General features: G+C 37.7%; 1 protein-coding gene and 1 pseudogene across 5 annotated transcripts in view; one reads left to right on the top strand and one right to left on the bottom strand.

Moving 5' to 3' along the window:
* Atad2b (ATPase family AAA domain containing 2B) overlaps positions 1-21,078 on the top strand; it is a 140,035-nt gene that overhangs the window by 73,154 nt on the left and 45,803 nt on the right. For all 5 annotated transcript variants that reach the window (XM_076559637.1, XM_015999997.3, XM_006981432.4 and 2 more), the window contains 3 exons: positions 1,741-2,052; positions 6,551-6,686; positions 11,279-11,465. In XM_076559637.1, coding sequence (XP_076415752.1) covers positions 1,741-2,052; positions 6,551-6,686; positions 11,279-11,465 — 635 coding nt within the window. The remainder of the gene's footprint in view (positions 1-1,740; positions 2,053-6,550; positions 6,687-11,278; positions 11,466-21,078) is intronic.
* LOC121825229 (U6 spliceosomal RNA) lies at positions 19,563-19,662 on the bottom strand (annotated as a pseudogene).

Below are 21,078 nucleotides of genomic sequence, written 5' to 3' on the forward strand. Positions count from 1 at the left end.
CGTTTATCTTTACATTTTATTCTTCATTCTGATGATTTTTTTTTTTTAAGTTAAGAACCACAGAATATGAGCCTGTAACACTTTCTCACAAGCAAATGTAAAGAAAATATTTCTCATCTTTTCTGGTTTATTGATTGTGATAATCCATTGAAAATTCATTTTAGAAAATGGGACCTGTTATTGTTAATAAGCTCAATTATATGTGGACTAGATTAGGAAAGAATGAATAGTATACTGCTGATGTATATAGTTAGTATGTTACTATGGCAGATGTAGAGTTTTATGTTCTTGGAGAATTTATGACTAAATAATCCTGCAGTTGTTGTTTGGTCTGTTGTAAAGAGGACCACTGTGTGCTCATTAACTGTGCAGGTATTTATGAGAAACATAAATGTGGTTGTTCTTACTTGATGATGGCTGTTTATTTTCCTCTTTCTAACTTTATGCAAGTACTCTGTATTCAATTTTGTTAAAATAGTGTAAAAACTGTATGTCAAAGAAAAATGTACTTAAAGAAGATTTACTAATGGAGAAGTATAAAATAGAAGTCTAGTGATAAACCTAACTCTTCTGAAGAATTATTTGGGAGGTAGATGATTGTTATAATATTTATGCTTAATCTGTTTAGTTTTTGAGGCAAATTCTCACAGATTACATTTTCAACTCTAATTTGTGAGAATTTTTTTTCCCATAATTACCAGTATCATTTTGGTTTTTATAAGCGGCATAAGGTCAATGTGGAGTGTAAAGAGAAAGATAAACTTGATAGAATTTTCTGAGTTTAGGGTACCATGTTCTTTAACTTGTTCAAATGGCTCCCCCTGCTGGCTTAACAAATAATTGTGACCAAGTGAAATTTATTTTAATTGCTGATAGGAAAAGCCAGTTTGTGGCTAATCTGAAGATTTTCCCCTACTTCTTTTTTTTTCTATTTTGTGACAGGGCCTTTAGCAGATCATAGTTTTTTTTTTTAAAGTATATATTTGTTAGGATTAAATGGATGTATAATGAATGTCAGTGTGGGAAAACTGGAGAGTTTATTCCTTTTATCTTAATTTCTTTAATGCCTTTGGAGTTGGGTGAATTGCAGTGTTTTGGGTAGTTGCATGTTAACCACTATTGCACTCAGATCTGATAGTAAATTATGAGTTTTTGAAGACTCTGTTTATACACACCTTTGTACCACTCTTTCATATGTGTTAAGGAGTTAGTAATATTAGAAAAAATTAAACCAAGAATGGTGACACATGCCTGTAATCACAGGTACTTGGGAGGCCAGGGCAGAAGGTTCAAAAGTTTAAGGCCAGCCTGGGCAATTTAGTGAGATTTTGTCTCACAATAAAGTCAGTGAAGGACTAAAGCTGTGTCAGTGTAGAGCTTAGGGTTAAAGTGCTGATTAAGAACATCGAGGAAAGAGTGGAATGAAACTCTTAATTCTTTGAAAACTGCCCTGAAGAAAGCTGTACATTACAGTCAGTGGTTTGGGCATACAATACGGACTCGTTGGTACTAATATTGCTAATTTATGTTTTTGTTAATTTAAAACACTTAAAAACATTTTCAGTCTTAAGTGAACATTTTTGCCAGGTGATTTTAAGGTGTCAATTTCAATTTTACTAATAAAGCAGTATCTCATTGATGATTTGTGTTATTCTAGATAAAGATGTATGCATTAACAAACTATAATGGTACTTGGAACAATGAACTTAACTTTGTTACTTTTCTCCTTTTGTGCATTAGGCTACTGTGGAGCTGACATCAAGGCCCTGTGTACTGAAGCTGCCCTGATTGCCCTCCGGAGGCGTTACCCCCAGATCTATGCTAGCAGTCATAAACTGCAGCTAGATGTTTCCTCAATAGTGCTCAGTGCCCAAGACTTTTACCATGCGATGCAGAACATTGTGCCTGCTTCCCAACGTGCTGTGATGTCTTCAGGACAGGCGCTGTCCCCCATTATAAGGCCATTGCTAGAAAGAAGCTTCAACAACATCTTAGCAGTTCTGCAGAAAGTATTTCCTCATGCAGAAATTAGCCAGAGCGACAAGAAAGAAGGTACTCTAAACCTTTTTTATATTGTGAAAACAGGAAAAAAGTTTCCTCATAAGATTAGTTAGAACTTTATCTATGTCAGTCATCATTGACTATTTCAGAACTTGCATGTTGCCTATATATGGTCGTTGCCTGGTGAATGTTTCTTCTCTGTCTCTGTGTCCGTCCCCCCGTCTCTGTCCCCCCTCCTCTGTCTCTGTCTCCCCCCCTCTCCCCTTTGTGTTTTTCGAGACAGGGTTTCTCTGTGTAGTTTTAGCGCCTGTCCTGGATCTCGCTCTGTAGCCCAGGCTGGCCTCGAACTCAGAGACCGCCTGGCTCTGCCTCCCAAGTGCTGGGATTAAAGGCGTGTGCCACCACCGCCCAACCTGTTTCTTCACTTTTATGTGTAACCATATTAATATGGGAGTGTTAAAATTAGGAAATTGACCATAATAATAATAGTAATTTACACTTATTATAAAGTGCTTGCACAAATTATTGCTCATTAATCCATATCACAATCCTGTGAGTTAGTTTACCTTATGTATAGAGGAGGAGATTGGGCACTTTGGAAAGTAATTTGGGTTATGTTAGGTCACTCAGTAAGATTTGAGCCAACTCAAACTCAGGGAGCCTGCCTGCACAGCTTATGCTTTGGGCCTGCATTATTATAATAATTCTTCTGTGGATTCAGCTCATCAAATATATTTTGATGTTATTGACACAACACTCTTTAGTGAGTTGTGCCGATTAAATTGTGAGCTGTTGGCAAGGGAATTAATTTCAACCTGATGGTCCATAATTTTAAATTTAATTAAGCTTCAAGATTAATTAGACTTTGGACCTGAGATAAAATCAGAGTGCCATTTTTTTTAAAAAAAAAAATCACCAATTTTCATGGAAAAAACAAAAGAATAGAAGTTTATGCTGGAGATGTAAGTCAGTGAGAAGCATGCTTGTCTAGCTTGCCAGAAGCCCTGTGTAAGTTGGACATGGTGGGGCACACCTGTAAGCCCAGCACTGGAGAGGTGGAGGAAGCAAGATCATCCGTAGCTACATTTGGAGGGCAAGGCCAGCATGACTATATGAAACCTTGTCTCAAAGAAAAAGGAAAAAGAAAGAAATTTAAGTTTATGTTGAAATCAAATAAGACCTATTACTAAGTTTGAAGGTGAAGCAGTGAGAGTTTTATTTGTTTGTTAAGACAGGGTCTCACTATATAGCCCTGGCTGGACTGGGACTCCTTTGTAAATCAGGCTGGCCTCAAACTCACAGAGATCTGCCTGCCTCTGCTTCCTAAGTTCTGGGACTAAAGGAGTGTGCCTGGTATGAAATAATGTATTTTGATTATTTTAATTTCTCCTTTATTTTGAGTGTAGTTTATACCACATAGAAAATTGTTCAAAGAATTATAATAGAATCATTGACATTATTTAGTGAATATCAAATGAATGTATTCAGTAAATCATGAATATTAATCAATTTGACTATCATTATAAATATATTTGTCGGAGACTTTAATTGTTTTTTTAAGATTTACTTATGTAGATGAGTGCTCTATTGACTTTATGCCACAGAGGGCATCAGATGCCACCATATGGTTGCTGGGAATTGAACTCAGGACCTCTGGAAGAGCAGCCAGTGCTCTTAACCTCTGAGCCAACTCTTCAGCCTGATTCTGCAATTTTTTTAAAAAAAGAAAACTTTGCATAAAATACTATGTAGAACACTTTGTTCCTGAATTTTTTTGTCAGGTAGGATATGGACAACTATCCTGGAGCATACCTGTGACTTAGGCTCTCTGCTGTGGTGTGTGTGTGTGTGTGTGTGTGTGTGTGTGTGTGTGTGATGTGTATGCCTTTTGTCTTTTTCTGAGACAGAGATTCAAGCCATCACCCTAGCTTAGCTATGATGTGTGTGTGTCTTTACCTAAAACTTTTCACATAAAAAAGAAACCTTTCATTTATTCTGAGAGATTTTGATAGTCTCTTTTTCTCTGTTTGAGAACTTCCATTTTCTGGCATTGTTACCTTTTCCATAAACTTTCATTTTCACAAGTGTAAAGTATGCTTTACTTCCAACCAATAAAACTAATATGTATTAGTGGAGGATAACAACTAAATTTTATTTAAATAAATCCTTGTCTTCCACTACTTTATATGTATTTTCTGGTTTGTTTTATTTTTTAATATATTTCCTTACACCCGAATCTTTCCTTGTTTGTGACATTATCACTCAAAAGATTTTAAGTTATTTTCTGCAATTAATTTGAAATTATTAGTTTTCCTAATGTTTAGGTTTTAAAACATTTTTCTTTTTCCATTTTCATGTGTGTGTTAGTTAGCATGTGTATGTTCTCTGTGTGGGTGCACATGCATGTTGGTGTGTGTTCTTGTGGAGGCATGCAGTTAATGTCAGAAACCATGCTTAATTGTACTTTGCCTAATTCATTGATGTGAGACCCAGTCAAACCAGAGATAATCTAGTCTTGCTAGCCACCTTGCTCTGTGGATTTTGTTTGTGTTTTCTGAGCCTGGGATTATAGGAGGGCTTCCATACCATGGTATTTATGTGGGTCTGGAGGTCTGAACTCACGGCAAGCACTTTAACCACTGAGCCGTCTTCCCAGTCCTGCGTCTTGTTTTTCTAAAGCATTCCCTTTCTCCCTGCCTCCCCCTCTCCTTCCAAACCCCTCTTCTTAGAACCTTGACATAGGTAGGATCTTGCTATGTTACCAGGCTGGCTTTGAGCCTCTGGGCTCAAGCATCCTCCAGTCCCAGTGTTGTGAGTAGCTGAGATCACAGGTGTACTGTGCTATGACCACAGCTGATATCTTTCAATTGCAGTTCTTTGTCTTTTACTCGTAGAGCACTGCACTAATTGACCGAACTGGCACTTTTGATAGACATGTGTATTGTGCTCTCAGTGGAAATTTTAGTTACAGTTAGTTCACTGAATGGTAACCTTCAGCCCCATGGAGGGACTAATGCTACTTGAATGGGTACACAATGGTGGACATTGACTTTCTAACTCTGTGGGGTTTTTTTTATTTTTTATTTTTTTGTTTTTTGGGTGTGTGTGTGCGTTAAAGTCTTAATTTATTTTTAAACATGTATTTGTGTGTGGGTATGTGCACTTGAAGGCAGGTGACTGCAGAGGCCAGAGAGGTGTTGGATCTCCATGGAGCATCAAGGCAATTGTGAGCCTCTCGATGCGGTTGCTGGGGTCCAAACTTGGGTCTTCTGCAAGATCAGTATGCATTTTTTTTTTAAGATTTATTTTTATAGGGACTGTGTAGCAGGCTTTCTTGGACTGCCAGCCCCCAAATCATGACACAGAGACTTATTCATTATGAAAGTTTGGCCTATAGCTTTGGCTGTTAACCCATTTCTGTTCATCTACTTGTTGCTACATGACTCATGGCTTTTACCTCTCCTCCCTTATGTCTTGTTGGTGACTCTGCCTTTCCAACCAGAGCTCTCTCTGTCCAGAAGTCTAGCTTTTCACCATTTAGCTTTTTATTAAACCAGTGACATATCTTTACACAGTACAATCAAATGTCAGGCAACAGGGCTGGAGAGGTGGCTCAGAGGTTAAGAGCACTGGCTCTTAGTCCCAGTAACCGTGGTAGTTCACTACCATGTATAATGAGATCCGGTGCCCTCTTCTGGCATATATGCAGGCAGAACGCTGTATACATAATAAATAAAATCTTAAAAGGAAGATTTATTTTTATATATGTTTATGTGTCTGTGTGAGTATATGCTATGTGGAGGCCAGAAGAAAGCATTGGATCTTCTGGTGCTAGAATACGAGTTTTAGCTACTTGACAGATGGGTGCTAGGAACTGAACTCTGGTCCTCCAGAAGAGCAGCAAGTTTTCTTAACTGCTGAGCCATCTCTCCAGCTCCCCCATTTTTTCTTTTTCCTTTCTTTATTATTTGTTTTTTAGGAAGGGTTTCAGTAAGTAGCCTTTGCTGGCCTGGAACTTTCTATATAGACCAACTTGGCTCCAAACTCCCAGAGATCCATCTGCCTCTGTATCCCTAGACTCTCTCCACCCTAATGTCATCTTAATTAGGCAAGTCTTTGTTTGAAACACATCATTTAAAAAGTACAGGGCAGTTTGCTTATTGTTGCTTTTGTAAGAACTGGCCTTTGCTCAGCTGCCTCCTTAACTGAATGGGATATGAAATAGGCTGGTTTTGTCCAACTTGAACTCACAGGAGTGATTTTTATGAGGGCACCATTTATTTCCCAGACCATTAAGACAGCAAAGTTTCCCAAATTACAGTCTTTAGTAAATGTGAATAATTTTATCAAGGTGATAGACTCATGTTACTTACATTTATAAATTATTAAAATGCTCTAGTGTTATCAATTTGCTTGATTAATCTGTATTTTTTTGCCAGATAATATATTAGCTGATGCCACTTGATTTTTAACCCCATTTCCTTTAGCTTTAGCATTGTTATTACACAAATTTATAAGACTCATAATTCTTGTGCTTTTCTTTTGACAGATATAGAAACTCTAATTTTAGATGATAGTGAAGATGAGAATACATTATCAATTTTTGAGACGAGTTGTCACTCAGGATCACCAAAGAAACCATCGCCAGCTGCTGCTATAGCTAAACCTTATCTTCACTTTACAATGTGAGTAATTTATATTAAATTATTTTCACTTTGGAACACAGTGCAGTTTATTGGTAGTTATATTCTTGAGGCATTTTTCTTTGTTTGCATACAGTTCTGGAAAGTTTTTACTTGTGTCTCTTTGTGTATTGTGTGTGTGTTAATAATTACGTTGCTAGTTAGGTAATGTTTATTTCCAAGAAAGAGAATGTTATATTCTAGTTTGTCTAAATAGAAAAAAAAATAAAAAATAAAAAAAAGCAGGTTTTTTAAAAATTTCTAAAAATTTATATATATATATATCTCGGGAAGGATCATTACCTTTGGAAATCAACTCATTGTCCCTCCTATATTTGAACTAAAATAGACAGTTAAGAAATATTTACCACCATTCATGGTACATCAACTTTTGATAAGTTTAGATGAGGGTTTAGAGATTCCAAAGGTACTAAAGAGAGTTTGAATTAGAAATTGCTCAGTAATTAAACAAATAACATTTTATTATTTATTTATTTGTTTGTTTGTTTGTTTGTTTGTTTATTTATTTTTTCGAGGCAGGGTTTCTCTGTGTAGCTTTGGAGCTGACCCTAAAACTCACTCTGTAGACCAGACTGGCCTTGAACTCACAGAGATCTGCCTGCCTCTGCCTTCCCGAGTGCTGGGGTTAAAGGCGTGCGCCACCACGCTGGGCCTGGTTTCTACTTCTTGTCAGGTAGCCCCTCAGCAGGTGGCCTCAGGCCACACCACCTCTCTGACTCTCAGTCCATCACCACTGCCCTGCAACATTTTATTCTTAACAGAGCATTAGTTTACCCTTTTTTAATTGGAGTTTTATTGCTTTTCTACTTTTATCTTTTTCCAGTCTGTGTTATAGCAGCTTTGGTTGTATACTATAGTGAATAAACATTTTTCATGCAATTGTAATTTTAGATTGAGACTAAGTGCTTTTCAAATACTAAATTATCACTTCTTCCATTTACATAATCAGTACCATAGTTAAAGGATACTAAAGTTCCATTCAGGTAGGTTTAAGCCCCTGTCTTCAGGAGACTGCATATGTGTCTTCTTTCTCTCTTTCTCTCTCTTCCTCTATCTTCTCTCTCTTATTCTCTCTTTTCTCTTCTTCTCCCATCCCCCATAGTCTCTCTTTGAACCTTAGGCTGGCCTATACCTCAGTTTGTAGTTAGTCCAGGATTGCCTCAAACTTATCCTTCTGCCTCAACCTCCCAAGTGCTGGGATGACAGATGGGAGTTACCATGTTTGGATGGGTTACATGTTCTTTAAAGTATTTTGAACAAGTTTAAGCCTTCAACCTGAATTAAGAGTTTCTCCCCTTGTAGACACTGATGAAAAGTTGATTTGATTGATTGTATGCATTGTTAAACCTTTCTTGTTTATCATTAAAATTTTTTTTTTTTTATCATTTCTTTCCCCCTTGATGTGTTCCTTTACAGCCAACTCTTCTCATTAGGAACTTTCTTTTTCTTTGTTTCCACTTCCTGGGAAGCTTTCTTAGACTTTTCTAGCATTTTGTAAATCATTTTTTGTTGATAGTCATAGGCAAACTAAATACTTTTTTCTGCTCTTTACCTGGCTGGCCTGTCTGTGTGTATGTGTGTTGCTTAGTTTTTTAAAACAAATTTAGTTGTTGGAATTTGAATTATTCATTAGCAAATGATAGGAAATTATCAGAAGTCCTTTAGTTCGATGTTGTAAGATAGATCCTGCCAGTAAAGGAACGCAGAAATAGATTTTGTTTTTAGAAAACTTGTTTCCACAGCTGTATTTGATTTTTTTTTTTTGTTAGGAACATTCAGTTACTGGTTTAATGTGTGCTATTGGTCTGGCTCATTGGTTTAGTTCAGCTTTTCTAGAATATGGGTTTAAGTTCAGCTTCCTTTACACAAGCTATTCTAGTTTCCCAATTAAGTTGTTGTTTTGTGGAGCATGTGCCCCCCGCCCGCCTGCCCCCTGTTCTCTTAAGACAGGAGGCCTTCATCTCACTGTGTAGCTGAAGCTGCTTTCACTCCCATCTTCCCATCTCCAACACCCGCGTGCTGGAGTAATAGGTACCTGCCGCCATTCTTGCACCAGGCTTTTCTTTTTAGATGCTTCAGTAATAGTCAGTAGTTTATCTCTTTATTTACTTATTCAAAACATTTTCTGTTTGCTTATGGTATGCCAGGACTTAGACTTGATGCTAAAAGCATAAGGTGGAGCTAGACACAAGTTACTTTTTAGTCTGAAGACATTTTTGTTATGTGTTCCATGAAAGTAAAATTTCTGCTGGGAAGTGCAGGGAAGCTTTACAGGACATGTCGTCACAGTTGATGTTCACATGAGAATGAAGGAATGGGAGGTGACATCTGAAGACTTGCTACAAGCTAGACATGTGCTGCATCCATAAGCCATGTATTTGTGGTGTCATTTTATGAATGAGGAAACTGAAGCACATGTCAACTTAAAAGTCCAGAGTCCTTTTTAGTGGATTGTAGACCCAGACTCTGTGCTGTTCATTTCCTGTAATCTCCCCAACTCCAATGATAATTTTATTTATTTTGAGATAAGGTTTTGCTGTATAGCCCTGGCTAGTCTTGGATTCACAATGTAGTCCCAGATTGACTACAGACTTGACCATAGATTTGCAGCATCTTCTTATCTCAGCCTCTCAAGTGCTGGCTTAAAATATTTTTTTTTAAAGCTTCATTAGTTAATAGTCATATTTTCATTGGGTGACTTGACCATATGGTATTTTTCAAGAAGCATGCAGATGAAAATAAAGGCCTTTAGCAAGGAGTATACATAAATTTGTTTGTTTGGTTTTGTTTTGCTTTCTGTTTGAGTAGCATGTGTTAGTATGCTGGGTCAGTGCTCCACAAGGCAGTGGTAAGAAAGCCTGGTGTAGTGCGGCTCTGCAGTCATGCTGCCTGGGACTTGGCTGACAGGTTTCTGGGAATTGTCTCCCACAACAGTACTGAAATCTGTTTTTAAATTTAAGAAAAAGTAGATAAAGATGTATGGATGAAAATAAGTTTCTTTCTTCTTTTATATTACCATTGTGGCTTAGAAACAGAGCTTTCTGAGGTTTTACAAATGAAAATAGCTTAGTTTTTTCTGATTGGAAAGATGATATATTCTGTAGAAAATTCAAGTAATGGAGACAGTAAAAATTAAACCCTCAGCAACTGAAGGAAATATTTGTTGACTATACTTTCATGTTCCGTTCCCCTTGTGCTTATAGTTAGACTTACGTAGTATTTCTTCCCAAAATTTAATGTAACTTACTTTTAAAATACCATCTATCCGTCCGTCCGTCCGTCCGTCCGTCCGTCCGTGTGTGTGTGTGTGTGTGTGTGTGTGTGTGTGTGTGTGTGAGAGAGAGAGAGAGAGAGAGAGAGAGAGAGAGAGAGAGAGAGAGAGAGAGAGAGAGAGAGACATCTTCTGGAGCTGTAGTTACAGGCAGTTGTGAGCCTCCTGACTTGGGTGCTGGTAGCTGGTCCTCTGGAAAATCAGCAAACCTTTGTTTGAGCCATCTCCCCATTTCTGTAACTTTTTTTTTAAAAATTCATTATTCTGGGAATGTAATTTCATGTTAGGATATATTTATGTTGTTTTAAGATATCTACCTATGCCAGGTGTCGGTGGCGCACGCCTTTAAACCCAGCACTCAGGAGGCAGAGCCAGACGGAACTCTGTGAGTTCGAGGCCAGCCTGGTCTACAGAGTGAGATCCAGGACAGGCAACAAAACTACACAGAGAAATTCTGTCTCAAAAAAATGAGGCTCTGAATGCCCTGTATTTGAAGACTTAAAATCCATCTTGATTACATTTTTGGTGCTGCTTTTCTTTTCTTTTAATTTTTTTTTAGATTTATTTACATTTTATTTTATGTGTATGTTTTGCCTATGTGTATGTGTGCCTGGTTCCCATGGAAGTCAGAAGAGGGCTTCAGATTGCCTGGATCTGGAGTTACAGGTGGTTGTGGGCCACCACGATGGTACCGGGAATTCAACCCTGTTCCTCTGTACTAGCAATATATGCTCTTAACCATTGAGCCATCTTGCCAGCCCCACATGCTGTTTTTCTTATATAAAATTCTTCAATTAATGTTATTTGTTTCCTGGAATGCCTGTTTTGCTCCATTGTTCTGTGGTTTTGTTTGTATGTTCATGTGGGTACACGTGCATGTGTGGAGGTCAGAGGACTTCCTTCCTTCAAGTCCATTCTCAAAAGCCTTTTACTCTTTTTTTTTTTTTTTTTTTAAACAAGGATTCTCTTGCCCCAGATGTATTTCTTTGTCGGGATTCTTCCTGTTCGATTAATAGCTAAATGATATAGTCTTGCACTTTCCAAGTTAATATATATAATGTGATAGGATGAAAAATTGCTGAATTTTTCTTTCTTTTAGAATGGATTTTATACTTACACATCTTGGTTCTTACTATAGTCATAGATAGTCAGTGTTTTAGAGTCATGAGTAATGAAAAAGATGACTGTACTAAGATGAATAGGTTTTATGAATTTGAAGTTTGATTCTTTTCATAGAAATATTTCCCCTGCTGATTCATGCATATTAATATTCAGAATTTTAAAATCACTATTGTGTTTACAGGTCACCATATCATCAGCCAACCTCTTACAGGCCTCGCTTGTTACTGTCTGGAGAACGAGGTTCAGGTCAAACTTCTCACCTTGCTCCAGCACTTCTGCACACACTAGAAAGGTTCTCTGTTCATCGGCTTGACCTCCCAGCACTTTACTCAGTCAGTGCCAAGACACCTGAGGAATCGTGTGCACAGGTATGTTTTTCTTGCTAGTGTGCACATAGTGGGTAAGCTAAGGATTTTTCAGAGGATGATGAATACTAACTTTTTATTAGCTATTGATTAATATTCCTGTGTTAGTACAGTGTATACTTTAAAAATGAGTTCATTTTGTGTGTGTGTGTGTGTGTTTAAATGATACTTACTGAAGATGTAATATCTCAAGGAAAGAAAAGCATTTTTGCCTTTTTGGATCCCCTTTTCAAAATTGTGTCTGTAGAGATGGTTTAGACTGTCTTTACTTAGAGCCTCATCAAAGGAAGGAGAATAATGTGTAGTTGAGATGTCAGTTGACTTACGATAGAATGGTGATAGTAATTAAACCGTGGACATTTGTAGTAATAGTTTATAGGGTTTTTCTTACTTGATTTTCAATTCTTCTGAAATTCTTATGGCTTATGAAGCAGAGTTCTAGATGGGGCTATTTACATTTGCTGGAGTTTTTATATACAGCCAAAAATATATTCTACAACCATGGAGAGTTAAGGTAAATAAACTTTGGTCCAAGGAGGACCATGTTGCAACCATTTCTGTATCTCTGCACAGTGTTCATTAGAGATCATTAGAGTTTCCTCCTTCTCTTTTTGTCTTTCCATTTTCATGTCTGTGTGCATTCATGTTTGCATGTGTGTGGGCAGGCACGGTTGTGAATACAAGTACGTCTGGAGTCCTGAGATTGATGTTGGGATATGTCTTGGGTACTACTTCCTTGTTATTCAGTGAACTAGGATCTCTCAACCAGACTCAAGATTGCCAGGATAGACAATCTTGCTAGCCAGTTTGCTTTGGGGGTTTCTTGTCTCTGCTCTCTGAGGCTGATATTAAAAGTGGGCCACCATGCCCACTCAGCATTTGCATGGGTTCTGGTGATCTCAAGTTGAATTCTTGGCTTATTTGGCAAGCACTTGACTACAGAGCCAACTCTCCAGCACTTCCTTCATTTTGAAGTGTTTTGCTCAGTTGTTCAAACTGGCCTGGAACTCCTGGTCTCATCTTCCTTAGTAGCTGGGACTTGAAGTGTCTGATAGTGTTCTAACCAGGAGGTGCTTGTTAAATATTTGAATATTGGTGTTTCTAATAAATAAGATGAATGTCACTTTGTACTTGGATGTTTTGCCTATTTCTATATGGCTTGTGTAACTAGTGATGTGGCATTTATAAATACTTGGTAACTGTGCTGTAGTTATTTAACTGAAAGTCATTCTCAGATGGGACATTTACAGCAGGAAATACATGTTTGTTAAACAGTTCATAGTGGCATTGACTTAATTTGTCTTTTATTCACGGTTTTCTACTCATGAATAGCACTGCTTATAAAGACCTGTGTAAAGGGTTCTTTCTGAGACTGTGATCCTAATGCAAAGCTGTGTGCCAGTATTTGCCCCCAGTCTGACACTCTTAACTGTGATTTTTTTCTGATAACATTTACTTTTATGTTTGCTCATGCTTTTCCTTCTGGATATGAGAAAAATTTGCAGGTTTGTACAAGTAAGAGAATTATTCAGTGTTACTTAAAGAATATCCAAATGCTGTACTAGGGAAGTAAAAATCACCAAATTTAACTCTAGAAAAGATCAAACCTCAACAGCACTAACCATGGAAGAAGAGATTAAAAAATGTCAGAAGCACTCAGCTTGGACAGTTTCACAGTGAATTATTTTACTATACTATCATTCTGATTCTAAACTATTCCAAGCATAGGCGAGGAGGAATGCTGAGAGGCTGTCAAAAGCAGCAGCCATAAGCCTTTCACATAAATACCGAGTGCTGCTAAGACCAACCTCACTTAGGCAGTTGCTATAAAGAAAACATCTCTAATGGAGCCTGTTAGGAAAACAAGATAGACTGTTAATTAAGGCACGCAAGCCCGATTCAGGCATTGAGGTATTTAAATATTGGAAAGGATTATAAATATTGATTATTATATCACAGCTTTTTGGAAAATCTATGGTAGCAACTCAAAATTGTTCAGGACAATGAGAGGATTCTATAAGGTAGGCTTTTACAAACTTAATGGTCTAAAGTTGGTAGCTTTCTTTTATATTAATCACAGTAAGTTAGAAATAGACTGGATAGAGAGGATCATTTAAAACGGCAACTAAGTTTACCTAGGAATTAACTGAATGAGGTAATATGCAAGGCCTAAAAAAAATAAAATTCAGTTAAAAGAGACAGTTGAATAAAAGAAACAAATAACCACCTTGTTTTAAATTATTTTATCATACTTCCCTTCAGGTGTAGACCAAATCAGATTAAATGGACTAGAACCTCAGCTACACAGCTTCATTGTTGTGACCTAGAACAAGTTGCTTAACCCAATGGAATCTTAATTTCCTTACATATGAAATGAAGATAATGATACTTAGCATAAGATTGTATTAAAATAAATACATTACACAGGCTTGGTATACAGTGCTCTCAACACATTAACCATAATTGTGGTTAATAGTTACATTACTGCTAATACCAAAATGAGAATGTTGTGAATTCTTTTCAAATGAATTATACCTAAATTTTAAGTGTAATCCCATTTATAATCCCACTATAATCTAGAGGGAGCAACCTAAAAAGATTTCTGTTCTAGATAATAAACACGAGAGTCACAAGGTGAATTCTAGAGAAAAGAGTGCAATAAAGGAGCTTTGCTAGATTTTTATAGGTATACTAGGATGACATTAATAAGAAATTTTTACTTCTCAGGAATAGACAAAGTAATAGGACCAAAAACATCCATAACCTGACCTCTGTAGATATAGTATATAATGATGATGGCCACTACAAATACAGTTCATACTAGTAATATGGAAGAAAAGGGTTATTTAGTAAATGGTCATGGAAAACTGACTGTCCTTAACAGGAACAATAGAAAGACAAAATAATTGCATTTCCTACTTGTTTGTATATGTAAATGCAAACAAATTCTAGATCAGCCTTGGAACTGCAAAAGCACTAGGAGAACTTACAAGATCCACATACTTATCATCATTTGCCTAAGAAATTAGTTTCTAAATAATGTACAAAAAACTAGAACCCAAATGAACTTGACTACAGAAAAATTTAAATTTCACATAGCAAATATATTCTTTAAATAAAATTAACATATGTAGCCTGATGAAAAATATATTTGTCATATAGATATGAAGAACAAGTTTATTAAATATAAATAGTAATTAAATTTAAAAAGAGAAAGAATAAAAGTCTAACAAAAATTTGCAAAACATAGGAAGATATAGTGGTGCACACCTGAATTTTTCAGCATTCTGAAGGCTGAGGCAGGGATATCAAGATTGATTCAAGATGAGTCCAGACTATATTGTGAGTACCTATCTTAATATCCTCTTCACCTCAGCCAAAAAGAAAAAAGAAAAAAAAAAATACTTTGTATTTATAAGGAGAAAAAAAATAACAAGTTAAAAAAGATTTTTACCCTTATATATAAATGAAAGTCATAAGATTTGTTTAAAGTTAGTAAAAACAACTTAATTATGGAAAAACTGGAGATGTTGGATATTTGTATTTAGTTAAATGTAAATATATTTAACTATTTCAGAGTATTGTTAGCATTTTTTTTACTTATAAAATTTAAAGTACATATACCTTTGAGCCAGAATTATGCATTATATATTTATGAATTTTCCCCTAAAGATATATTAGCTACAAGTATTCATTGTCAGATGCATAGGATATGTATCATGGCTTTGTGCATATTGACAAACCAAATAATTCATAAAACAAACTGAAAGTCCTTTAATGGAGGGCTTGTAAAACAAGTCTGTATAGCTTATGATATACTATGAGGCCATCAGCAAAGATGAGGTTGCTTTACACAGGTTGATATGGGAAAGTAAAGGAAGGGTGCGTGCGTGTGTGCGTGTGTGTGTGCGCGTGTGCGTGTGCGTGGAACCTGGGACTGGCTGATCAGGCCAAATTGGCTGGTCAGAAAGCTTCAGGTATCCTCTGTTTCCACCTCCCCCGCACTGGAACTACAAGTGCATGCTGCCATGTGTGCCTTTAGATGTTAGCGGTGGGGGTCAAGGTCAGGTCTTCATGCTTGGTGGTAAAAACTTTACCCAGTAAGCTGTCTTTCCCAGCCCTCTCCAAATTCCGCTTCTTTAAATAAGGAAACCAGAAACAAGACTAATTGGGTGGGTTGGGTTGGCTAACACCTGTAATTCCAGCAATCTGGAGGGCTGAGTAAGAGGATTCCACAAGGTCCAGCGCAGCTGGAGCTTAAGTGTATGACACTTAAAAAAAGTCACATTAAAAGGAGGCCATTTTCAAATGAGAGAGTCTGTTCTGCAGTTGTCTGGGGCGTCTGCTGTCTGTGTATTGAGACTCAGGTTACAGGGTTAGTGTAGTAAAGCATGAATAAGGGGTACTCAGGCCGGCTTGTAGTGAACTGTAGCTTTAGAAGCCCAGGAGTCTAGGCTTGGTTAAGAAAAGTCAGACTTGGCTGAATAGGAATTCTAACCTCATACTCGTTGTTCTCGTTTTGTTTGGCATTGTTGATGAGGAAAGTGGAGGAGAGAGGTATCATTCAGTAGGAGAAAAATTATAGAGGTCTTTGGTTTCCTCGTTTGGCTATGAAGCTCATGCTTGGATAAGGCCTTGCCTGGAGCTGTGCCGTGGGACAGCCCAGACCAAGACTTGCTGAGCACTGCCAGACACCAGTTATGCACAGTTTGTTTGTGTCTTCAGTGCACATTGGGATTTCCCCTCCTCTCCTTTCCTTTCCTCTCCTCTCCTCTCCCCTCCCCTCCCCTCCCCTCCCTTCCCCTCCCCTCCCCTCCCCTCCCCCCTCTCCTCTTCTGGCAAGGGTGTTGTTGAGACAGACTTTTTTTTGGTATTGCCCTGTCTGTCCTAAACTCACTCTGTAGACCAGGCTGGCCTTGAACTCACAGAGATCCACCTGCCTCTGCCTCCTGAGTGCTAGGATTAAAGGTGTATACCACCACTGCCTGGCAAGTTTTTATTTATTTATTTATTTTTTTTTTGGTTTTTTCGAGACAGGGTTTCTCTGTGTGTCTTTGCGCCTTTCCTGGAACTCGCTTTGGAGACCACGCTGGCTTCAAACTCACAGAGATCCGCTTGCCTCTGCCTCCCGAGTTCTGGGATTAAAGGCGTGCGCCACTACCACCTGACTAGGATTTTTAAAATTTATAAATGTAGTAGTTTTTTCAACAGGTTCTCCAAAAAGAGATTGTTATTTAGTAAAACTATTTTTTTAAGTAACTCATAAAGGTCAGCAAATCTGGTTGTAAGTAGATATGAAAACATCCTAGGGTAGAGGGTGTAGTTCCAGGTTCATTTAAAAAGTTCTTCTCGATGGGCATTGGTGGCACACGCCTTTAATCCCAGCACTCGGGAGGCAGAGCCAGGCGGATCTCTGTGAGTTCGAGGCCAGCCTGGGCTACCAAGTGAGCTCCAGAAAAGGCGCAAAGCTACATAGAAACCCTGTCTCGAAAACAAACAAACAAACAAACAAACAAACAAAAGTTCTTCTTTTCTGTACCCCTTCCTTCTTTTCTGTCTCTCTCCTGGTGACTTTGGGACCAGGACTCTGTCCTGAGTATCAACTCTAAGGAAATGTGTAACTGAAGGGTCAGTCTGTGGCAAGTTACTCTTGGCATGTGTTTTTCTAATGTGTGTGATTTTTCACATTTATTTACTTACTTGTATATATGCATGTGCACACATATGTACCATATATATGTGGAGGCCAGAGAACTTTTGGAAGGTGGTTCTTTCCTTCTAACATGGGTTCTTGGGATTGAATTTGTCATCTGGTTTTGCTTACCCACTGGTACCCTCTAACATAATTAATACAAAGTTAGTTGGGTATTTAATAATGTAGTATGAACATGAAAAGAGGGAATAAGTCTTAAATAACCTTTAAAATGGTGTGTTTTTATGCATGATAAGATGAAAGGGAGAAGAGCTCTTGTGGTGTTCTCTATGCTGGTTGGATAGTGTTAACTGTTCTTTAAAACATACACATGCAAAATGTACAGCAAAACTTCCTTTACCCACCTGATTGACGGCATAATCTGAGCCTTTTCTCTGTTCTGCCCAGTCACGTAGCAGCTTATAAGATAATCACTCAGAGACTTCATATTAATTACAAACTATTTGGCCTATGACTCAGGCTTATTACTAGCTAGCTCTTACATCTTAAATTAATCCATTTCTATCTATTGTATCACCATGTGGCCAGTTGTAGCTGGAAGTTTTCCTGTGTTCCGCCTGGTCCCACAGCCACTCAGACCCAAAAATAAATGCACAGAGGCTTATATTACTTTCAAACCATATGGCCATGGCCTATGGCTCAAGCTTCTCACTAGCTAGCTCTTAAAACTAAACTCAGCCCATTTTTATTAATCTATATGTTGCTACGTGTTCCGTGGTTTTACCTGTGTGCCATTACATGCTGCTCCCTGAACTGGATGGTGTGCCCTCCCTTCTTTCTGCCTTTCTTCTTCTGTCTCTCTTCTGGATTTCCCACCTGCCTCTAAGCTGCCTTCCTATAGGCCATGGCAGCTTTATTTATCAACCAGTCAGAGCAACACATTCACAGCATACAGAAAGACATCCCATAGCAGCCAGAGGTTTGCCATTACTTTCACATCTTGCCTCTTGGTTGGCTTGCTGGCCTCTCCCCAACTTAGCCCTCTTCTCCCTGTATTTCTGTTTGGATTTCCTGCCTGACTATATCCTGCCTTGCTATAGGCCAAAGCAGCTTCTTTAATAACCAATGGTAATAAAACATATTCATAGCATAAAGAAAGACGTCCCACAGCATACCTGGACTCTCAGTTGATAATAGGAGTGAAATATATTAGAGGAGTTAATGCCTACTGAGGAATTTCTCTCACTGTTTGAGAATTAGTGTGTTGTAGAATTATTTGGTGGCATTTACTGAAATTTCTGATTCTTTGACTGTAGACCCAGGCGTCCTATTTCATCAAATTTGGAAAAGGTTTCAGAAACTTGTTTTTTAAACATGCCCCCCCCCCCCCCCCCCCGCTGTGTTATTGTTCTAGGCCTTACAAAGATCACATTTTCAGATACAGTACTTTGAAGAGTCTCTGGTCACTAGTAGGCATAATAGGGTTTTGTGTGTGTCCATGTACTGCTCTTACTTTACTGAGCATGTCATAGTACTCCAAGGTGAATGAGAACCCTTGGAACGTTCATGGTTGCTACTTAAGTTCACACAGTTATTGAGCCCTACAATATGCCCTGAGGTGTTAGTAATCTATAGTAAGAGACTTGTTTAAAAAAAAATGTTGGTGTGGTAGTGCATGTCTGCACTCTCAGCACTTGGCTACATAATGAGTCCAAAGACCAGCCTGAATTACCTTTCTCTCTTAATCTCTCCCAAAACTCACAAGAGACAGAAAACAGAACAAAAATCAACAATAACTGTGATTACACTTATCTTTCATTCTCAAAGGTGAATTTCTTTCTCCTGTATTGTTTTCATTATTGACAAATATTATATTTAGAATTAATCTATATGTGGTTTATCTTTTTAAAAGATTATTATTTTATTTATCTGTATGTGAGTGGGTATATGTACACATGAATGCAAGTGCATTAGAGGTCAGAGGTATCAGATTCTCCTGGAGTGGGGGTTTCAGGCTCTTGTAAGCTGCCTGATGTGGGTGCTGGGAATTGAACTTAGGAAGATCAACATGTACTCATAATGACTGAGGCAACTCTCCAGCCCCTATATGTGGTTTATCAAGAGCTTGGAATTTAGGTATTGTATAGTGTTAGGAATAATTTGAAATGGTGAGTTAAATCTTTACTTTTAGTGAAAGTTTTAGTATTTTTCCATTCCCAGAAAGAAAATGTATCCACAAGTTCTCAGGGAAAGCCCTTTTGGACTTGGTGGTAGTTTTACAGGATTACTGTTTACTTCACTACATCGCCCCCTTTTAGTTACTTAAAATTTTTTCATACAATGATCATGTTCATTCCCCTCCCTCCAGCTCTTCACAGAGCTTCCCTATTTTCCTACCCACCCAACTTCATGTTCTGTCTTTCTCTATTCCTGTCTTCTCTCTCTCAGAAAATACAGAACACTTCACAGATTTGAGTGTCATCTTTGTTCTGGGGCCATGCTAATCTTCTCTATTGTTCCAGTTTAATGTATGTACTGCTGAAGCACACACTCTTTGGTGTTTTGTGTTCGTTCACATGAGTGTCTGGGTTTTTCTGTGGTATACACTCTCCTTGAGTTTGTAAGAAAATTAAATTATCTTGCTTGAGAATGTGTAACTGTTGCTCAATTCTTGAAGTCTTTAAGGATAATTTGACTTTCATAGAGGTTGTTTTATAGTATTGCCACAGTTGAGAAACCAGCATAGGTATGCTTCATTCCTGGCTGGTTTTGTACCTATGTAGAAAAATTTGGTGCCCTTTCCTCTTAAATCCTTAATCTTCAGAGGTCAGACAGTATCTTGTTTTCACAGAAGATGCTCAGTAGATTTTAGGTGAATAGACTATGCATGTAGTAAAATGATATTAATAGAATAAATCATCAGTAATATATAATATCTTGTGATACCAAGATACAAGGAATTCAACTCATTAGTGCTTTAACATTTTTGTAAAAATTTAGTTTTGGCTCCCCAAAATTTACTTTAGCTGTGTTTCTTAAATTTAGTACACTTGTAAAATTAAGTAACTGTGACATTCTGGAAGTTTCTTGGTGACATAAAGCTATTCACTTCTTTCCTTTAGTCAAGACAGAGCCTAACTGGCTTTGAGCTTTCTGCTTTATTCACATTTGTGTTTGATTTTTCTTTCATCTGGATTTCAATTTTTAAACAAAATAACCATTTTGTAATGAGGCTATAAATTCTTCACTAAAAGAATGCACAGGGCTGGGACTATAGCTCATTGGTAGAACACTAAGCAACTTGTGCAAGACTCTGGGTCTGATTCCCCAGAGCTGACAAACCTTTCACACATGGAGCCTGTGTGCTTGTGGTTTGTGGAGTCAAATGCTGGGCCACTGAGCAGTATTCCAAGTACTGTCTTCTCAGTTTAGCTTTTCAGATAATTAGAACTCTTATAAATATAAGTACAGTTAATATCAGCAGTGCTCCCTTGAATGGGCACATTAGCTCCAGTTTTGCCTTTGATATTTAACATAACATTATTTGTGATTTTTAAAAAAACCTTAAGGAAAAGCAAACCTAGTTAAGAGGCTGTAATATCTGGGTCAAGAAGGAGGCCACAGGAAGTGGAAGTGAAGTGTGAGCAGACATTGGTGTCTGTTCACTTTACTTGTGCAAGAGTGCTGGTCATGTCAGAGGTATTTTGAAACGGTTGGTTCAGTAATTTGGCCTACTGTCTTTTTTTCTCTATAACAGTTTTTCTGTTTTCTACTACACCTTGCACATCCACCAATCCAAGACACCTTATAGGTGAGTATTTTTCTAGTTCTCAAATGGCATCAGTTGTTCCCAGCTAGTTGCCGCTTCATTAAAACTAGGCTCTATTTTTCTACTCTGAATCAACAGGTATTCGATTCCACAAAGACTATTTTTTGTCCACAACTCTAAAAGTTGCCATCAGG

The sequence above is a fragment of the Peromyscus maniculatus genome, chromosome 22, assembly GCF_049852395.1.
Source record: "Peromyscus maniculatus bairdii isolate BWxNUB_F1_BW_parent chromosome 22, HU_Pman_BW_mat_3.1, whole genome shotgun sequence".
Lineage (NCBI taxonomy): Eukaryota > Metazoa > Chordata > Mammalia > Rodentia > Cricetidae > Peromyscus > Peromyscus maniculatus.